The sequence below is a fragment of the Oncorhynchus clarkii genome, chromosome 7 (assembly GCF_045791955.1).
Source record: "Oncorhynchus clarkii lewisi isolate Uvic-CL-2024 chromosome 7, UVic_Ocla_1.0, whole genome shotgun sequence".
NCBI lineage: Eukaryota > Metazoa > Chordata > Actinopteri > Salmoniformes > Salmonidae > Oncorhynchus > Oncorhynchus clarkii.
Genome location: NC_092153.1, coordinates 11,315 through 32,500, shown reverse-complemented (window position 1 = coordinate 32,500; position 21,186 = coordinate 11,315). Strand labels below are relative to the sequence as shown.

The 21,186-nt window shown below is 50.4% G+C and overlaps 1 protein-coding gene across 1 annotated transcript in view; it reads right to left on the bottom strand.

The window, feature by feature from the left end:
* Nucleotides 1-20,004, bottom strand: part of LOC139413972 (protein diaphanous homolog 3-like) — a 451,641-nt gene extending 431,637 nt beyond the window's left edge. Inside the window, exons 1-4 of the mRNA XM_071161859.1 lie at nt 19,929-20,004; nt 19,154-19,826; nt 13,838-14,315; nt 6,689-6,819 (exon numbers count right to left, since the gene is read on the bottom strand). Of these exons, the coding sequence (XP_071017960.1) occupies nt 6,689-6,819; nt 13,838-14,315; nt 19,154-19,826; nt 19,929-20,004 (1,358 nt within the window). The remainder of the gene's footprint in view (nt 1-6,688; nt 6,820-13,837; nt 14,316-19,153; nt 19,827-19,928) is intronic.
* Between the last annotated feature and the right edge of the window lie 1,182 nt (nt 20,005-21,186).

Below are 21,186 nucleotides of genomic sequence, written 5' to 3'. Positions count from 1 at the left end.
AGGTCAGAACCCTACAGTCTGGTAACAGGTTAGAACCCTACATCATGGTAACAGATCAGAACCCTACAGTGTGGTAACAGGTCAGAACCCTACAGTGTGGTAACAGGTTAGAACCATACAGTGTGGTAACAGGTCAGAACCCTACAGTGTGGTAACAGGTCAGAACCCTACAGTGTGGTAACAGGTCAGAACCCTACCGCGCGGTAACAGGTCAGAACCCTACTGCGCGGTAACAGGTCAGAACCCTACCGCGCGGTAACAGGTCAGAACCCTACCGCGCGGTAACAGGTCAGAACCCTACCGCGTGGTAACAGGTCAGAACCCTACCGCGTGGTAACAGGTCAGAACCATACAGCCTGGTAACAGGTTAGAACCCTACAGTGTGGTAACAGGTTAGAACCCTAACGTGTGGTAACAGGTTAGAACCCTACCGTGTGGTAACAGGTCAGAACCCTACTGCGTGGTAACAGGTTAGAACCCTACCGTGTGGTAACAGGTCAGAACCCTACAGTGTGGTAACAGGCTAGAACCCTACTGCGTGGTAACAGGTTAGAACCCTACTGCGTGGTAACAGGTTAGAACCCTACAGTCTGGTAACAGGTTAGAACCCTACAGTAGGTAACAGGTTAGAACCCTACTGCGTGGTAACAGGTCAGAACCCTACAGTGTGGTAACAGGTCAGAACCCTACAGTGTGGTAACAGGTCAGAACCCTACAGTCTGGTAACAGGTCAGAACCCTACAGCGTGGTAACAGGTCAGAACCCTACAGTGTGGTAACAGGTCAGAACCCTACAGTGTGGTAACAGGTTAGAACCCTACAGTGTGGTAACAGGTTAGAACCCTACAGTGTGGTAACAGGTCAGAACCCTACCACGCGGTAACAGGTCAGAACCCTACCGCGTGGTAACAGGTCAGAACCCTACCGCGTGGTAACAGGTCAGAACCCTACAGCCTGGTAACAGGTTAGAACCCTACAGTGTGGTAACAGGTCAGAACCCTACTGCGTGGTAACAGGTTAGAACCCTACCGTGTGGTAACAGGTCAGAACCCTACAGTGTGGTAACAGGCTAGAACCCTACTGCGTGGTAACAGGTTAGAACCCTACTGCGTGGTAACAGGTTAGAACCCTACAGTCTGGTAACAGGTTAGAACCCTACAGTCTGGTAACAGGTTAGAACCCTACAGTGTGGTAACAGGTAAGAACCCTACAGTGTGGTAACAGGTTAGAACCCTACAGTGTGGTAACAGGTCAGAACCCTACAGTCTGGTAACAGGTCAGAACCCTACAGCGTGGTAACAGATCAGAACCCTACAGCGTGGTAACAGATCAGAAACCTACAGCGTGGTAACAGGTCAGAACCCTACATTGTGGTAACAGGTTAGTACCATACAGTGTGGTAACAGATCAGAACCCTACAGCGTGGTAACAGATCAGAACCCTACAGCGTGGTAACAGATCAGAACCCTACAGCGTGGTAACAGGTCAGAACCCTACAGTGTGGTAACAGGTAAGAACCCTACAGTGTGGTAACAGGTTAGAACCCTACAGTGTGGTAACAGGTCAGAACCCTACAGTCTGGTAACAGGTCAGAACCCTACAGCGTGGTAACAGATCAGAACCCTACAGCGTGGTAACAGATCAGAAACCTACAGCGTGGTAACAGGTCAGAACCCTACATTGTGGTAACAGGTTAGTACCATACAGTGTGGTAACAGATCAGAACCCTACAGCGTGGTAACAGATCAGAACCCTACAGCGTGGTAACAGATCAGAACCCTACAGCGTGGTAACAGGTCAGAACCCTACAGTGTGGTAACAGGTCAGAACCCTACAGTGTGGTAACAGGTCAGAACCCTACAGTCTGGTAACAGGTCAGAACCCTACAGCGTGGTAACAGGTCAGAACCCTACAGCGTGGTAACAGGTCAGAACCCTACAGTGTGGTAACAGGTCAGAACCCTACAGTGTGGTAACAGGTTAGAACCCTACAGTGTGGTAACAGGTTAGAACCCTACAGTGTGGTAACAGGTCAGAACCCTACCACGCGGTAACAGGTCAGAACCCTACCGCGTGGTAACAGGTCAGAACCCTACCGCGTGGTAACAGGTCAGAACCCTACAGCCTGGTAACAGGTTAGAACCCTACAGTGTGGTAACAGGTCAGAACCCTACTGCGTGGTAACAGGTTAGAACCCTACCGTGTGGTAACAGGTCAGAACCCTACAGTGTGGTAACAGGCTAGAACCCTACTGCGTGGTAACAGGTTAGAACCCTACTGCGTGGTAACAGGTTAGAACCCTACAGTCTGGTAACAGGTTAGAACCCTACAGTAGGTAACAGGTTAGAACCCTACAGTGTGGTAACAGGTAAGAACCCTACAGTGTGGTAACAGGTTAGAACCCTACAGTGTGGTAACAGGTCAGAACCCTACAGTCTGGTAACAGGTCAGAACCCTACAGCGTGGTAACAGATCAGAACCCTACAGCGTGGTAACAGATCAGAAACCTACAGCGTGGTAACAGGTCAGAACCCTACATTGTGGCAACAGGTTAGTACCATACAGTGTGGTAACAGATCAGAACCCTACAGCGTGGTAACAGATCAGAACCCTACAGCGTGGTAACAGATCAGAACCCTACAGCGTGGTAACAGGTCAGAACCCTACAGTGTGGTAACAGGTCAGAACCCTACAGTGTGGTAACAGGTCAGAACCCTACAGTCTGGTAACAGGTCAGAACCCTACAGCGTGGTAACAGATCAGAACCCTACAGTGTGGTAACAGGTCAGAACCCTACAGTGTGGTAACAGGTTAGAACCCTACAGTGTGGTAACAGGTTAGAACCCTACAGTGTGGTAACAGGTCAGAACCCTACAGTGTGGTAACAGGTCAGAACCCTACAGCGTGGTAACAGGTTAGAACCCTACAGCGTGGTAACAGGTCAGAACCCTACAGTGTGGTAACAGGTTAGAACCCTACAGCGTGGTAACAGATCAGAACCCTACAGCGTGGTAACAGGTCAGAACCCTACAGTGTGGTAACAGGTCAGAACCCTACAGTGTGGTAACAGGTCAGAACCCTACAGTCTGGTAACAGGTCAGAACCCTACAGCGTGGTAACAGGTCAGAACCCTACAGCGTGGTAACAGGTCAGAACCCTACAGTGTGGTAACAGGTCAGAACCCTACAGTGTGGTAACAGGTTAGAACCCTACAGTGTGGTAACAGGTTAGAACCCTACAGTGTGGTAACAGGTCAGAACCCTACCACGCGGTAACAGGTCAGAACCCTACCGCGTGGTAACAGGTCAGAACCCTACCGCGTGGTAACAGGTCAGAACCCTACAGCCTGGTAACAGGTTAGAACCCTACAGTGTGGTAACAGGTCAGAACCCTACTGCGTGGTAACAGGTTAGAACCCTACCGTGTGGTAACAGGTCAGAACCCTACAGTGTGGTAACAGGCTAGAACCCTACTGCGTGGTAACAGGTTAGAACCCTACTGCGTGGTAACAGGTTAGAACCCTACAGTCTGGTAACAGGTTAGAACCCTACAGTAGGTAACAGGTTAGAACCCTACAGTGTGGTAACAGGTAAGAACCCTACAGTGTGGTAACAGGTTAGAACCCTACAGTGTGGTAACAGGTCAGAACCCTACAGTCTGGTAACAGGTCAGAACCCTACAGCGTGGTAACAGATCAGAACCCTACAGCGTGGTAACAGATCAGAAACCTACAGCGTGGTAACAGGTCAGAACCCTACATTGTGGCAACAGGTTAGTACCATACAGTGTGGTAACAGATCAGAACCCTACAGCGTGGTAACAGATCAGAACCCTACAGCGTGGTAACAGATCAGAACCCTACAGCGTGGTAACAGGTCAGAACCCTACAGTGTGGTAACAGGTCAGAACCCTACAGTGTGGTAACAGGTCAGAACCCTACAGTCTGGTAACAGGTCAGAACCCTACAGCGTGGTAACAGATCAGAACCCTACAGTGTGGTAACAGGTCAGAACCCTACAGTGTGGTAACAGGTTAGAACCCTACAGTGTGGTAACAGGTTAGAACCCTACAGTGTGGTAACAGGTCAGAACCCTACAGTGTGGTAACAGGTCAGAACCCTACAGCGTGGTAACAGGTTAGAACCCTACAGCGTGGTAACAGGTCAGAACCCTACAGTGTGGTAACAGGTTAGAACCCTACAGTGTGGTAACAGGTCAGAACTCTACCGCGTGGTAACAGGTCAGAACCCTACAGCGTGGTAACAGGTCAGAACTCTACCGCGTGGTAACAGGTCAGAACTCTACCGCGTGGTAACAGGTCAGAACCCTAGAGCGTGGTAACAGGTCAGAACTCTACCGCGCGGTAACAGGTCAGAACTCTACCGCGTGGTAACAGGTCAGAACCCTACAGCCTGGTAACAGGTCAGAACTCTACCGCGCGGTAACAGGTCAGAACCATTAATGAACCACTGACAGTTACAAAACCCAAGGACTCTGCAAGGAGACACATAAATAATAAAATGTTAAAAAGCCCCCGTTTTTAAAATGCGCGGTGTGATGTGATCAACGTGTATTTTAATATAGTGCTCTAGTCCCCCTCCCACGGCCTGCAGCTCTCCTCCTGTGTGCTCTAGTCCCCCTCCCACTGCCTGCAGCTCTCCTCCTGTGTCCTCTAGTCCCCCTCCCACGGCCTGCAGCTCTCCTCCTCTGTGTCCTCTAGTCCCCCTCCCACGGCCTGCAGCTCTCCTCCTCTGTGTCCTCTAGTCCCCCTCCCACGGCCTGCAGCTCTCCTCCTGTGTCCTCTAGTCCCCCTCCCACTGCCTGCAGCTCTCCTCCTGTGTGCTCTAGTCCCCCTCCCACTGCCTGCAGCTCTCCTCCTCTGTGTGCTCTAGTCCCCCTCCCACGGCCTGCAGCTCTCCTCCTCTGTGTCCTCTAGTCCCCCTCCCACGGCCTGCAGCTCTCCTCCTCTGTGTGCTCTAGTCCCCCTCCCACGGCCTGCAGCTCTCCTCCTCTGTGTGCTCTAGTCCCCCTCCCACGGCCTGCAGCTCTCCTCCTCTGTGTGCTCTAGTCCCCCTCCCACGGCCTGCAGCTCTCCTCCTCTGTGTGCTCTAGTCCCCCTCCCACGGCCTGCAGCTCTCCTCCTCTGTGTGCTCTAGTCCCCCTCCCACGACCTGCAGCTCTCCTCCTCTGTGTGCTCTAGTCCCCCTCCCACGGCCTGCAGCTCTCCTCCTCTGTGTGCTCTAGTCCCCCTCCCACGACCTGCAGCTCTCCTCCTCTGTGTGCTCTAGTCCCCCCTCCCCACTGCCTGCAGCTCTCCTCCTCTGTGTGCGCGGCATTAAAAAGGTACCAGGAACCTGAAACAAACGGCAATAAACGTGGGGGAAGAAAATACAACATCTTATTTAAATTATTCAGAAACGTATTTACGGTTGCTGGGCGGGCTGCGGCGGAGGCCCTCCTGGTGAGAGGTGTGTCATGTTTGTGATACAGGAGCAGCGGGGAGCTCGTCACGATAGGCATCAAACAATTAAAAAAAGACGTAGGGGAGGGAGGGAGGGAGGAGGAGAGCTGGGGAAGTGCTGCTGGAGATACAATACATATGAATGAGTCCCAGCATGGTGTGTTGCTCTGCTCGGAACCCTGACACCATGGGGGAGGGAGTGGAAGGCTGGCGGAGAAGACGGGAGAGAGAGGGGTAGTTTTATTTTTTACTTAACTAGACGGCCTACCACGGGCCAAACCCTCCCCTAAAACCCGGACGACGCCGGGCCGAATTGTGAGCCGACCTGTGGGTCCTCCGATCACAGGCCGGTTGTGATACAGCCCGGGATCGAACCAGGGTCTGTAGTGACGCCTCTAGCACTGAGATGTAGTGCCTCACACCACTGCGCCACTCGGGAGCCCGATGTACAGAGACATATGGTCAACCAAGGACAGGCCTCTAGCACTGAGATGTAGCGCCACTCGGGAGCCCGATGTACAGAGACATATGGTCAACCAAGGACAGGCCTCTAGAGGGGGGGGCATTGTAAGAGGAAAGGAAGTGTGCTATTAGCTAGGAGAAGACCAAGCCTTTTTAGGAGGGCTACAGTAGTTAAAATACAAGCTGTGGTTGGAGGACACAGGCCTGTCCAGGCCCAGGAAGTACTGAGATCAGGCCTGTCCAGGCCAAGGAAGTACTGAGATCAGGCCGGTCCAGACCAAGGAAGTACTGAGATCAGGCCTGTCCAGGTCCAGGAAGTACTGAGATCAGGCCTGTCCAGGCCAAGGAAGTACTGAGATCAGGCCGGTCCAGACCAAGGAAGTACTGAGATCAGGCCTGTCCAGACCAAGGAAGTACTGAGATCAGGCCTGTCCAGGCCAAGGAAGTACTGAGATCAGGCCTGTCCAGGCTAAGGAAGTACTGAGATCAGGCCTGTCCAGGCCCAGGAAGTACTGAGATCAGGCCTGTCCAGACCCAGGTAGTACTGAGATCAGGCCTGTCCAGGCCCAGGAAATACTGAGATCAGGTCAGTCCAGACCCAGGTAGTACTGAGATCAGGCCAGTCCAGACCCAGGAAGTACTGAGATCAGGCCAGTCCAGACCCAGGTAGTACTGAGATTAGGCCAGTCCAGACCCAGGAAGTACTGAGATCAGGCCAGTCCAGACGATGAGGTCAGGAACCTGACCGTGTGAGTGTGAGTAACCTACCTGACAGGGTTGCTGGTGAGGGAGACACGGAGAGAGTCCAGACAGGCCATGAGGCGTTCGTCAGTCACCCCTGACTTTAACTCCCCCAGGAACTCCTGAGGGGAAATCTGATGACTGCTACACACACTGCCCTGGGGGGGAAGGAGGAGGGAGGAGGAGGAGAGAGGAGAGGGAGAGGGAGAGGGAGAGAGGAGAGGGAGAGGGAGAGGGGGAGAGGAAGAGGAAGAGGAAGAGGAAGAGGGAGAGGGAGAGGGAGAGGAGAGGAGAGGAGAGGAGAGGAGAGGAGAGGAGAGGAGAGGAGAGGAGAGGAGAGGAGAGGAGAGGAGAGGAGAGGAGACACATTAATACAGGAGTTTCAAAGAACACACAGAAAAGGACAAACAGACACACATCTACAACAACTACTCAAATTAAACACTTACAAACACCCCAAAAAACAATTCATACAAAACAGTTTTTTCCTCAACAAATATTGAGCATGACATAATCTCCGTAATGTGTTGACTTAAGGATGGGATCCTTTGTTTCAATGTTCACCTGAAATGACATACCCAAATCTAACTGCCCATTCGAGAGGAAACAAGTTGAGGTTTAAGGAAATGTGAAACTAATGTAGGAGAATATAACACATTAGATCTGGTAAAAGATATAATACAATGAAAAAAACATGCGTTTTTTTTTTTTTAATATATTTTTAATCATCTTTGAAATGCAAGAGAAAGGCCATAATGTATTATTCCAGCTCCAAGGAGCACTTTAGATTTTTGGCCACTAGATGGCAACAGTGTACGTGCAAAGTTTTGGACTGATACAATGAACCATTGCATTTCTGTTCAAACTTTTGTATCAAGACTGGCCCAATGTGCCTAATTGGTATATGAATAACGTTTTAAGTTCATAACTGTGCTCTATCTCCTCAAACAATAACATGGTATCAAGACTGGCCCAATGTGCCTAATTGGTATATGAATAACGTTTTAAGTTCATAACGGTGCTCTATCTCCTCAAACAATAACATGGTATCAAGACTGGCCCAATGTGCCTAATTGGTATATGAATAACGTTTTAAGTTCATAACGGTGCTCTATCTCCTCAAACAATAACATGGTATCAAGACTGGCCCAATGTGCCTAATTGGTATATGAATAACGTTTTAAGTGCATAACGGTGCTCTATCTCCTCAAACAATAACATGGTATTATATCACTGTAATAGCTACTGTAAAATGGACAGCGCAGTTAGATTAACAAGAATTGAAGCTTTCTGCCCATATCAGATATGTCTATGAAACCTGAAACCATGTCCTGTTAGCAGTTAACTACTACTGAAACCCTGTCCTGTTAGCAGTTAACTACTACTGAAACCCTGTCCTGTTAGCAGTTAACTACTACTGAAACCCTGTCCTGTTAGCCGTTAACTACTACTGAAACCCTGTCCTGTTAGCAGTTAACTACTACTGAAACCCTGTCCTGTTAGCAGTTAACTACTACTGAAACCCTGTCCTGTTAGCAGTTAACTACTGAAACCCTGTCCTGTTAGCAGTTAACTACTACTGAAACCCTGTCCTGTTAGCAGTTAACTACTGAAACCCTGTCCTGTTAGCAGTTAACTACTACTGAAACCCTGTCCTGTTAGCAGTTAACTACTACTGAAACCCTGTCCTGTTAGCAGTTACCTACTACTGAAACCCTGTCCTGTTAGCCGTTAACTACTACTGAAACCCTGTCCTGTTAGCAGTTAACTACTGAAACCCTGTCCTGTTAGCAGTTAACTACTACTGAAACCCTGTCCTGTTAGCAGTTAACTACTGAAACCCTGTCCTGTTAGCAGTTAACTACTACTGAAACCCTGTCCTGTTAGCAGTTAACTACTACTGAAACCCTGTCCTGTTAGCAGTTAACTACTACTGAAACCCTGTCCTGTTAGCAGTTACCTACTACTGAAACCCTGTCCTGTTAGCCGTTAACTACTACTGAAACCCTGTCCTGTTAGCAGTTAACTACTGAAACCCTGTCCTGTTAGCAGTTAACTACTACTGAAACCCTGTCCTGTTAGCAGTTAACTACTGAAACCCTGTCCTGTTAGCAGTTAACTACTACTGAAACCCTGTCCTGTTAGCAGTTAACTACTGAAACCCTGTCCTGTTAGCAGTTAACTACTGAAACCCTGTCCTGTTAGCAGTTAACTACTGAAACCCTGTCCTGTTAGCAGTTAACTACTACTGAAACCCTGTCCTGTTAGCAGTTAACTACTACTGAAACCCTGTCCTGTTAGCAGTTAACTACTACTGAAACCCTGTCCTGTTAGCAGTTAACTACTACTGAAACCCTGTCCTGTTAGCAGTTACCTACTACTGAAACCCTGTCCTGTTAGCAGTTAACTACTGAAACCCTGTCCTGTTAGCAGTTACCTACTACTGAAACCCTGTCCTGTTAGCAGTTAACTACTGAAACCCTGTCCTGTTAGCAGTTAACTACTACTGAAACCCTGTCCTGTTAGCAGTTAACTACTACTGAAACCCTGTCCTGTTAGCAGTTAACTACTGAAACCCTGTCCTGTTAGCAGTTAACTACTGAAACCCTGTCCTGTTAGCAGTTAACTACTGAAACCCTGTCCTGTTAGCAGTTAACTACTACTGAAACCCTGTCCTGTTAGCAGTTACCGACTACTGAAACCCTGTCCTGTTAGCAGTTAACTACTACTGAAACCCTGTCCTGTTAGCAGTTAACTACTACTGAAACCCTGTCCTGTTAGCAGTTACCTACTACTGAAACCCTGTCCTGTTAGCAGTTAACTACTACTGAAACCCTGTCCTGTTAGCCGTTAACTACTACTGAAACCCTGTCCTGTTAGCAGTTAACTACTACTGAAACCCTGTCCTGTTAGCCGTTAACTACTACTGAAACCCTGTCCTGTTAGCAGTTAACTACTACTGAAACCCTGTCCTGTTAGCAGTTAACTACTACTGAAACCCTGTCCTGTTAGCCGTTAACTACTACTGAAACCCTGTCCTGTTAGCAGTTAACTACTGAAACCCTGTCCTGTTAGCAGTTAACTACTACTGAAACCCTGTCCTGTTAACAGTTAACTACTACTGAAACCCTGTCCTGTTAGCCGTTAACTACTACTGAAACCCTGTCCTGTTAGCCGTTAACTACTACTGAAACCCTGTCCTGTTAGCAGTTAACTACTACTGAAACCCTGTCCTGTTAGCAGTTAACTACTACTGAAACCCTGTCCTGTTAGCCGTTAACTACTACTGAAACCCTGTCCTGTTAGCAGTTAACTACTACTGAAACCCTGTCCTGTTAGCAGTTAACTACTACTGAAACCCTGTCCTGTTAGCAGTTACCTACTACTGAAACCCTGTCCTGTTAGCAGTTAACTACTACTGAAACCCTGTCCTGTTAGCAGTTACCTACTACTGAAACCCTGTCCTGTTAGCAGTTAACTACTACTGAAACCCTGTCCTGTTAGCAGTTACCTACTACTGAAACCCTGTCCTGTTAGCAGTTAACTACTACTGAAACCCTGTCCTGTTAGCAGTTAACTACTACTGAAACCCTGTCCTGTTAGCAGTTACCTACTACTGAAACCCTGTCCTGTTAGCAGTTAACTACTACTGAAACCCTGTCCTGTTAGCAGTTAACTACTACTGAAACCCTGTCCTGTTAGCAGTTAACTACTGAAACGCTGTCCTGTTAGCAGTTAACTACTACTGAAACCCTGTCCTGTTAGCAGTTAACTACTACTGAAACCCTGTCCTGTTAGCAGTTAACTACTACTGAAACCCTGTCCTGTTAGCAGTTACCTACTACTGAAACCCTGTCCTGTTAGCAGTTAACTACTACTGAAACCCTGTCCAGTTAGCAGTTAACTACTGAAACCCTGTCCTGTTAGCAGTTAACTACTGAAACGCTGTCCTGTTAGCAGTTAACTACTGAAACCCTGTCCGGTTAGCAGTTAACTACTACTGAAACCCTGTCCTGTTAGCAGTTAACTACTACTGAAACCCTGTCCTGTTAGCAGTTAACTACTACTGAAACCCTGTCCTGTTAGCAGTTAACTACTGAAACCCTGTCCTGTTAGCAGTTAACTACTACTGAAACCCTATCCTGTTAACAGTTAACTACTACTGAAACCCTGTCCTGTTAGCAGTTAACTACTACTAAAACCCTGTCCTGTTAGCAGTTAACTACTGAAACCCTATCCTGTTAACAGTTAACTACTGAAACCCTATCCTGTTAACAGTTAACTACTACTGAAACCCTGTCCTGTTAGCAGTTAACTACTACTGAAACTCTGTCCTGTTAGCAGTTAACTACTGAAACCCTGTCCTGTTAGCAGTTAACTACTGAAACCCTATCCTGTTAACAGTTATCTACTACTGAAACCCTGTCCTGTTAGCAGTTAACTACTGAAACCCTGTCCTGTTTGCAGTTAACTACTGAAACCATGTCCTGTTTGCAGTTAACTACTGAAACCCTATCCTGTTAACAGTTAACTACTACTGAAACCCTGTCCAGTTAGCCGTTAAAACTACTGAAACCCTGTCCAGTTAGCTGTTAGAAACTACTGAAACCCTGTCCAGCTAAAACTACTGAAACCCTGACATCCAGTTAGCTGTTAGAAACTACTGAAACCCTGTCCAGTTAGCTGTTAGAAAGTACTGAAACCCTGTCCAGTTAGCTGTTAGAAACTACTGAAACCCTGTCCAGTTAGCTGTTAGAAACTACTGAAACCCTGTCCAGTTAGCTGTTAGAAACTACTGAAACCCTGTCCAGTTAGCCGTTAGAAACTACTGAAACCCTGTCCAGTTAGCTGTTAGAAACTACTGAAACCCTGTCCAGTTAGCCGTTAGAAACTACTGAAACCCTGTCCAGTTAGCCGTTAGAAACTGCTGAAAGCCTGTCCAGTTAGCTGTTAGAAACTACTGAAAGCCTGTCCAGTTAGCTGTTAGAAACTACTGAAACCCTGTCCAGTTAGCTGTTAGAAACTACTGAAACCCTGTCCAGTTAGCCGTTAGAAACTACTGAAACCCTGTCCAGTTAGCTGTTAGAAACTACTGAAACCCTGTTCAGCTAAAACTACTGAAACCCTGTCCAGCTAAAACTACTGAAACCCTGTCCAGTTAAAACTACTGAAACCCTGTCCAGCTAAAACTACTGAAACCCTGTCCAGCTAAAACTACTGAAACCCTGTCCAGCTAAAACTACTGAAACCCTGTCCAGCTAAAACTACTGAAACCCTGTCCAGTTAGCTGTTAGAAACTGCTGAAACCCTGTCCAGTTAGCAGATGTAAATTGCTGTTGTGTTCAGCAAGAGTTACTGCGTAATTAATACATTCATTTACAAATTGGGCCATTTCATATTGGAACAAAGTGGAACAAATCAGTAAGAGTTGGAACAATATCCTCCAGAACAAAAACACACTGCAAACGTTACAACCATTAGATATTCAGAGAGGAGGGCCACCACTGGTAGGGCAACCACTGGTAGGGAGTAGGGCAACCACTGGTAGGGCCACCACTGGTAGGGAGTAGGGCCACCACTGGTAGGGAGTAGGGCAACCACTGGTAGGGACTAGGGCCACCACTGGTAGGGAGTAGGGCCACCACTGGTAGGGAGTAGGGCCACCACTGGTAGGGAAACCACTGGTAGGGACTAGGGCAACCACTGGTAGGGAGTAGGGCAACCACTGGTAGGGAGTAGGGCCACCACTGGTAGGGAGTAGGGCCACCACTGGTAGGGAGTAGGGCAACCACTGGTAGGGAGTAGGGAAACCACTGGTAGGGAGTAGGGCCACCACTGGTAGGGAGTAGGGCCACCACTGGTAGGGAGTAGGGAAACCACTGGTAGGGAGTAGGGAAACCACTGGTAGGGAGTAGGGAAACCACTGGTAGGGAGTAGGGAAACCACTGGTAGGGAGTAGGGCCACCACTGGTAGGGAGTAGGGAAACCACTGGTAGGGAGTAGGGCCACCACTGGTAGGGAGTAGGGAAACCACTGGTAAGGAGTAGGGCAACCACTGGTAGGGAGTAGGGCCACCACTGGTAGGGAGTAGGGCCACCACTGGTAGGGAGTAGGGCCACCACTGGTAGGGAGTAGGGCCACCACTGGTAGGGAGTAGGGCCACCACTGGTAGGGAGTAGGGCCACCACTGGTAGGGAGTAGGGCCACCACTGGTAGGGAGTAGGGCCACCACTGGTAGGGAGTAGGGCCACCACTGGTAGGGAGTAGGGAAACCACTGGTAGGGAAACCACTGGTAGGGAGTAGGGCCACCACTGGTAGGGAGTAGGGCCACCACTGGTAGGGCCACCACTGGTAGGGAGTAGGGTCACCACTGGTAGGGAGTAGGGCCACCACTGGTAGGGAGTAGGGCCACCACTGGTAGGGAGTAGGGCCACCACTGGTAGGGAGTAGGGCCACCACTGGTAGGGAGTAGGGCCACCACTGGTAGGGAGTAGGGCCACCACTGGTAGGGAGTAGGGCCACCACTGGTAGGGAGTAGGGCCACCACTGGTAGGGAGTAGGGCCACCACTGGTAGGGAGTAGGGCCACCACTGGTAGGGAGTAGGGCAACCACTGGTAGGGAGTAGGGAAACCACTGGTAGGGAGTAGGGCCACCACTGGTAGGGAGTAGGGCCACCACTGGTAGGGAGTAGGGCCACCACTGGTAGGGAGTAGGGCCACCACTGGTAGGGAGTAGGGCCACCACTGGTAGGGCAACCACTGGTAGGGAGTAGGGCAACCACTGGTAGGGAGTAGGGAAACCACTGGTAGGGAGTAGGGCAACCACTGGTAGGGAGTAGGGAAACCACTGGTAGGGAGTAGGGCCACCACTGGTAGGGAGTAGGGCCACCACTGGTAGGGAGTAGGGCCACCACTGGTAGGGAGTAGGGCCACCACTGGTAGGGAGTAGGGCCACCACTGGTAGGGAGTAGGGCCACCACTGGTAGGGAGTAGGGCCACCACTGGTAGGGAGTAGGGCCACCACTGGTAGGGAGTAGGGCCACCACTGGTAGGGAGTAGGGCCACCACTGGTAGGGAGTAGGGCCACCACTGGTAGGGAGTAGGGAAACCACTGGTAGGGAGTAGGGAAACCACTGGTAGGGAGTAGGGCCACCACTGGTAGGGAGTAGGGCCACCACTGGTAGGGCAACCACTGGTAGGGCAACCACTGGTAGGGAGTAGGGCCACCACTGGTAGGGCAACCACTGGTAGGGCAACCACTGGTAGGGCAACCACTGGTAGGGAGTAGGCGATAGCAGCTCTGTTGTGGGAGTGGAGGAGATAGCAGCTCTGTTGTGGGAGTGGAGGTCGATAGCAGCTCCGTTGTGGGAGTGGAGGCGATAGCAGCTCTGTTGTGGGAGTGGAGGAGATAGGATCTCTGTTGTGGGAGTGGAGGCGATAGCAGCTCCGTTGTGGGAGTGGAGGTCGATAGCAGCTCCGTTTTGGGAGTGGAGGAGATAGCAGCACCGTTGTGGGAGTGGAGGCGATAGCAGCTCTGTTGTGGGAGTGGAGGAGATAGCAGCTCCGTTGTGGGAGTGGAGGTCGATAGCAGCTCCGTTGTGGGAGTGGAGGTCGATAGCAGCTCCGCTTTGGGAGTGGAGGTCGATAGCAGCTCTGTTGTGGGAGTGGAGGAGATAGCAGCCTGTTTCTGTTCTCTCTGATGGGAGCGTTTCTCTCAACAGACCGCTGTAGATCACGGTTTACCAGTGAGCAGAACACACTCCCCGACCTGGGCTGCAGAAGTGCTTCATAAATATATTTTAACAACGTTTTAACTTTTTTACTACAGGTGTTCTCCTCTGTTGTGCCTCTCTCCCGCTCCTCTGTTGTGGCCTCCCGGTCATAAATTAACTCCGGAGGACTCGGGAGACGTAGTGCATTCCAAATGGCACCCTAAATCCCTATTTTAGTACACTACTTTAGACCTGATCCTTAGAGGCTCTGATCAAAAGGAGTGCACTATAGAGAGAATAGGGTGTGATTTGGGGAGCATCCGGGGAGTCTGGGCTGGCTGGCTCTGTCAGTGGGCAGGCAGAGAGTCTCTGAGCTTCGGTTCATAAAACAATAGGCCTCTCCCTGCACCTCCTTCCCCCTGGCCCTGATTGGAGTCTAAATCATGGAGTTGAGCTGCTCAATGCTATGTCTTCTCCCTCCCTTTTCTCACCGACAAAGAGAGAGAGAGAGAATGAGAGAGAGAGAGAGAGAGAACGAGAGAGAGAGAGAGAACGAGAGAGAGAGAGAGAGAGAACGAGAGAGAGAGAGAGCGAGAGAGAGAGAGAGAGAGAGAGAGAGAGAGAGAGAGAGAGAGAGAGAGAGAGAGAGAGAGAGAGAGAGAGAGAGAGAGAGAGAGAGAGAGAGAGAGAGAACGAGAGCGAGAGCGAGAGAACGAGAGCGAGAGCGAGAGCGAGAGAGAGCGAGAGAGAACAAGAGAGAGCGAGAGCGAGAACGAGAGCGAGAGAGCGAGAGAGCGAGAGACGGACAGAGTGAGAGACGGACAGAGCGAGAGACACTCTGCATACAGAATTCTGCTAAAATATCCTCCGTGCATAACGTAAAACACCAAATAATGCATGCAGAGCAAAATAAGGACAATTCCTGCTAATGATCAAAATCCAGAAAATAGCAATTAAATTCTACAACCACCTAAAAGGAAGTGATTCACAAACCTTCCATTACAAAGCAATCACCTACAGAGAGATGAACCTGGAGAAGAGTCCCCTAAGCAAGCTGGTCCTGGGGCACTGTTCACAAACACACCCTACAGAGCCACAGGACAGCAGCACAATTAGACCCAACCAAATCATGAGAAAACAAAAATAAATTTTAAATAATTAACAGAACTCTGACCAAACTAGAATGCAATTTGGCCCTAAACAGAGAGTACACAGCGGCAGAATACCTGACCACTGTGACTGACCCAAAATTAAGGAAAGCTTTGACTATGTACAGACTCAGTGAGCATAGCCTTGCTATTGAGAAAGGCCGCCGTAGGCAGACATGGCTCTCAAGAGAAGACAGGCTAGGCTATGTGCTCAGGTGGAAACTGAGATGCACTTCCTAACCTCCTGCCCAATGTATGACCATATTACAGAGACATATTTCCCTCAGATTACATTTGGACGTGTCGTCCTCCTATGGACCATATGATGTATGTATTGTCCAGATGTGAATCTGGGGTGTTTTCTTTCCTCAGAACAGAGAGAGAGAGAGAGACCTGAGGTGAGATAAAAATAATGATTATTCTGTTTTTGTTGTTGTGAAAAGTTCAGTTCCACCCACGTTTTTAAAGCCAACCATTCCTGGTAGCTTAATTAGACTTGTCTCGTCAATGCCGTGAATCAATTCTGAATTCAATCATCTCCCACTGCTGACCATACAGCCTCTGGAAAAACATGCAGAAGGGACATCATGGGGAATCAGGTAAATGTCAGACCTGCTCAGGGAATTGATGGGACATTTAAAGGACAGGTCAGACAGCAGAGGCCCTAAAACACTACAACCCCCCACCCCGTCTCTTCCTCCCCTAATATACTACAACCCCCACCCTGTCTCATCCTCCCCTAATATACTACAACCCCCACCCTGTCTCATCCTCCCCTAATATACTACAACCCCCACCCTGTCTCTTCCTCCCCTAAAACACTACAACCCCCCACCCTGTCTCATCCTCCCCTAATATACTACAACCCCCACCCTGTCTCATCCTCCCCTAATATACTACAACCCCCACCCAGTCTCTTCCTCCCCTAATATACTACAACCCCCCACCCAGTCTCTTCCTCCCCTAATATACTACAACCCCCACCCTGTCTCATCCTCCCCTAATATACTACAACCCCCACCCAGTCTCTTCCTCCCCTAATATACTACAACCCCCACCCTGTCTCATCCTCCCCTAATATACTACAACCCCCACCCCATCTCCTCCTCCCCTAATATACTACAACCCCCCACCCAGTCTCTTCCTCCCCTAATATACTACAACCCCCCACCCAGTCTCTTCCTCCCCTAATATACTACAACCCCCCACCCAGTCTCTTCCTCCCCTAATATACTACAACCCCCACCCCGTCTCTTCCTCCCCTAATATACTACAACCCCCACCCCGTCTCTTCCTCCCCTAATATACTACAACCCCACCCAGTCTCTTCCTCCCCTCCCCTAATATACTACAACCCCCACCCCGTCTCTTCCTCCCCTCCCCTAATATACTACAACCCCCACCCCGTCTCTTCCTCCCCTAATATACTACAACCCCCACCCCGTCTCTTCCTCCCCTCCCCTAATATACTACAACCCCCACCCCGTCTCTTCCTCCCCTCCCCTAATATACTACAACCCCCACCCCGTCTCATCCTCCCCTAATATACTACAACCCCCACCCCGTCTCTTCCTCCCCTAATATACTACAACCCCCACCCAGTCTCTTCCTCCCCTAATATACTACAACCCCCACCCAGTCTCTTCCTCCCCTAATATACTACAACCCCCCACCCAGTCTCTTCCTCCCTAATATACTACAACCCCCCACCCAGTCTCCTCCTCCCCTAATATACTACAACCCCCCACCCAGTCTCTTCCTCCCCTAATATACTACAACCCCCCACCCAGTCTCTTCCTCCCTAATATACTACAACCCCCCACCCAGTCTCCTCCTCCCCTAATATACTACAACCTCCCACCCCGTCTCTTCCTCCCCTAATATACTACAACCCCCACCCAGTCTCTTCCTCCCCTAATATACTACAACCCCCACCCCGTCTCTTCCTGCCCTCCCCTAATATACTACAACCCCCCACCCAGTCTCCTCCTCCCCTAATATACTACAACCTCCCACCCCGTCTCTTCCTCCCCTAATATACTACAACCCCCACCCAGTCTCTTCCTCCCCTAATATACTACAACCCCCACCCAGTCTCTTCCTCCCCTAATATACTACAACCCCCACCCAGTCTCTTCCTCCCCTCCCCTAATATACTACAACCCCCCACCCAGTCTCTTCCTCCCCTAATATACTACAACCCCCCACCCCGTCTCTTCCTCCCCTCCCCTAATATACTACAACCCCCCACCCTGTAATAACCCCTGTAGTGTTGGTCCATATTAATAACCCCTGTAGTGTTGGTCCATATTAAAAACCCCTGTAGTGTTGGTCCATATTAATAACCCCTGTAGTGTTGGTCCATATTAATAACCCCTGTAGTGTTGGTCCATATTAATAACCCCTGTAGTGTTGGTCCATATTAATAACCCCTGTAGTGTTGGTCCATATTAATAACCCCTGCAGTGTTGGTCCATATTAATAACCCCTGTAGTGTTGGTCCATATTAATAACCCCTGTAGTGTTGGTCCATATTAATAACCCCGGTAGTGTTGTTCCGTATTAATAACCCCTGTAGTGTTGGTCCATATTAATAACCCCTGTAGTGTTGGTCCATATTAATAACCCCTGTAGTGTTGGTCCATATTAATAACCCCTGTAGTGTTGGTCCATATCAATAACCCCTGTAGTGTTGGTCCGTATTAATAACCCCTGTAGTGTTGGTCCATATTAATAACCCCTGTAGTGTTGGTCCATATTAATAACCCCTGTAGTGTTGGTCCATATCTCTCCCACCCCGTGTCTCCACCTCTCAACCCGTCTCTCTCTCCCACCCCGTCTCTCTCTCCCACCCTGTGTCTCTCTTCACCTCTCACCCAGTCTCTCTCTCTCACCCCGTGTCTCTCTTCACCTCTCACCCCGTCTCTCTCTTCACCTCTCACCCCGTCTCTCTCTTCACCTCTCACCCAGTCTCTCTCTTCACCTCTCACCCAGTCTCTCTCTCTCACCCAGTCTCTCTTCACCTCTCACCCAGTCTCTCTTCACCTCTCACCCGTCTCTCTTCACCTCTCACCCCGTCTCTCTCTTCACCTCTCACCCCGTCTCTCTCTTCACCTCTCACCCGTCTCTCTCTCTCCCACCCAGTCTCTCTCTCCCACCCCGTGTCTCTCTCCCACCTCACCTTGTCTCTCTCTTCACCTCTCTGCCCCTCTCTCACGCGGTCTCTCTCACACTCTCGCACTCCGACTCTCCATCCCAATTATTTTCCTCCCGTCCCAATTTCCCCGCAGGTGTGAAGCTTGGCAGGTTGATGTGGTACGTGCCAAAACGGCATTAACCTACGACGATTCACTCAGGATGGATGGTCCAGAAATGTGTTCTTTAATGATCAGTCGGCTGTTCGGCCCGCTGGGGAACGCGGACAGCCTGTGAAGACGAGTCCAGAGCAACAACAAAAAGTGCCTTTTGAGTGAGGAGAGGGTGGCCAGAAACTTCATCACGGCCCCAGGTAGGATGCCATTTGGGACACATCCTACGGGCCATGGTCAAAAGTATGGCAATATATAGGGAATTAGTGGTGTGAAACCTAAAAACAGCATAAACTACCATCGTTGCTAAGTGGAAGTAGCACAGCAATAAGGTGAGCGCCGCCTGGTAGGTAAGCCCTGACGCCGCCTGGTAGGTAAGCCCTGACGCCGCCTGGTAGGTGAGCCCTGACGCCGCCTGGTAGCTGAGCCCTGACGCCGCCTGCGCCGCCTGGTAGGTGAGCCCTGACGCCGCCTGGTAGGTGAGCCCTGACGCCGCCTGGTAGGTAAGCCCTGACGCCGCCTGGTAGGTAAGCCCTGACGCCGCCTGGTTGGTAAGCCCTGACGCCGCCTTGTTGGTTAGCCCTGACGCCGCCTGGTTGGTAAGCCCTGACGCCGCCTGGTAGCTAAGCCCTGACGCCGCCTGGTAGCTAAGCCCTGACGCCGCCTGGTAGCTAAGCCCTGACGCCGCCTGGTAGCTAAGCCCTGACGCCGCCTGGTAGCTAAGCCCTGACGCCGCCTGGTAGCTAAGCCCTGACGCCGCCTGGTTGGTTAGCCCTGACGCCGCCTGGTAGCTAAGCCCTGACGCCGCCTGGTAGCTAAGCCCTGACGCCGCCTGGTAGCTAAGCCCTGACGCCGCCTGGTAGCTAAGCCCTGACGCCGCCTGGTAGCTAAGCCCTGACGCCGCCTGGTAGCTAAGCCCTGACGCCGCCTGGTAGCTAAGCCCTGACGCCGCCTGGTTGGTAGCCCTGACTGTGGTAGATTGAACTATACTGCCCCCTATGGGTCATACACAGGACCATATCTGCATTGTGAATTCAGATGTAATTTAAATATTTTTTCTTAGCGTTTAAAACGATTAACAGAGAAGTCTCTTCACACCAGCAGACAGCTCATCACTGTAGGGAGCCCTGGAGTGACCTTCAGGATCTAGAGAAGTCTCCAGCAGACAGCCCATCACTCTAGGGAGCCCTGGAGTGACCTTCAGGATCTAGATAAGTCTCTTCACACCAGCAGACAGCCCTGGAGTGACCTTCAGGATCTAGATAAGTCTCTTCACACCAGCAGACAGCTCATCACTGTCGGGAGCCCTGGAGTGACCTTCAGGATCGAGATAAGTCTCTTCACACCAGCAGACAGCCCTGGAGTGACCTTCAGGATCTAGATAAGTCTCTTCACACCAGCAGACAGCTCATCACTGTCGGGAGCCCTGGAGTGACCTTCAGGATCGAGATAAGTCTCTTCACACCAGCAGACAGCCCTGGAGTGACCTTCAGGCTCTAGATAAGTCTCTTCACACCAGCAGACAGCCCTGGAGTGACCTTCAGGCTCTAGATAAGTCTCTTCACACCAGCAGACAGCCAGTCACAGTAGGGAGCCCTGGAGTGACCTTCAGGCTCTAGATAAGCCTCTTCACACCAGCAGACAGCCCTGGAGTGACCTTCAGGATCTAGATAAGTCTCTTCACACCAGCAGACAGCTCATCACTGTAGGGAGCCCTGGAGTGACCTTCAGGCTCTAGATAAGCCTCTTCACACCAGCAGACAGCCCTGGAGTGACCTTCAGGATCTAGATAAGTCTCTTCACACCAGCAGACAGCTCATCACTGTAGGGAGCCCTGGAGTGACCTTCAGGCTCTAGATAAGTCTCTTCACACCAGCAGACAGCTCATCACTGTAGGGAGCCCTGGAGTGACCTTCAGGCTCTAGATAAGCCTCTTCACACCAGCAGACAGCCCTGGAGTGACCTTCAGGATCTAGATAAGTCTCTTCACACCAGCAGACAGCTCATCACTGTAGGGAGCCCTGGAGTGACCTTCAGGCTCTAGATAAGCCTCTTCACACCAGCAGACAGCCCTGGAGTGACCTTCAGGATCTAGATAAGTCTCTTCACACCAGCAGACAGCTCATCACTGTAGGGAGCCCTGGAGTGACCTTCAGGCTCTAGATAAGTCTCTTCACACCAGCAGACAGCTCATCACTGTAGGGAGCCCTGGAGTGACCTTCAGGCTCTAGATAAGTCTCTTCACACCAGCAGACAGCTCATCACTGTCGGGAGCCCTGGAGTGACCTTCAGGCTCTAGATAAGCCTCTTCACACCAGCAGACAGCCCTGGAGTGACCTTCAGGATCTAGATAAGT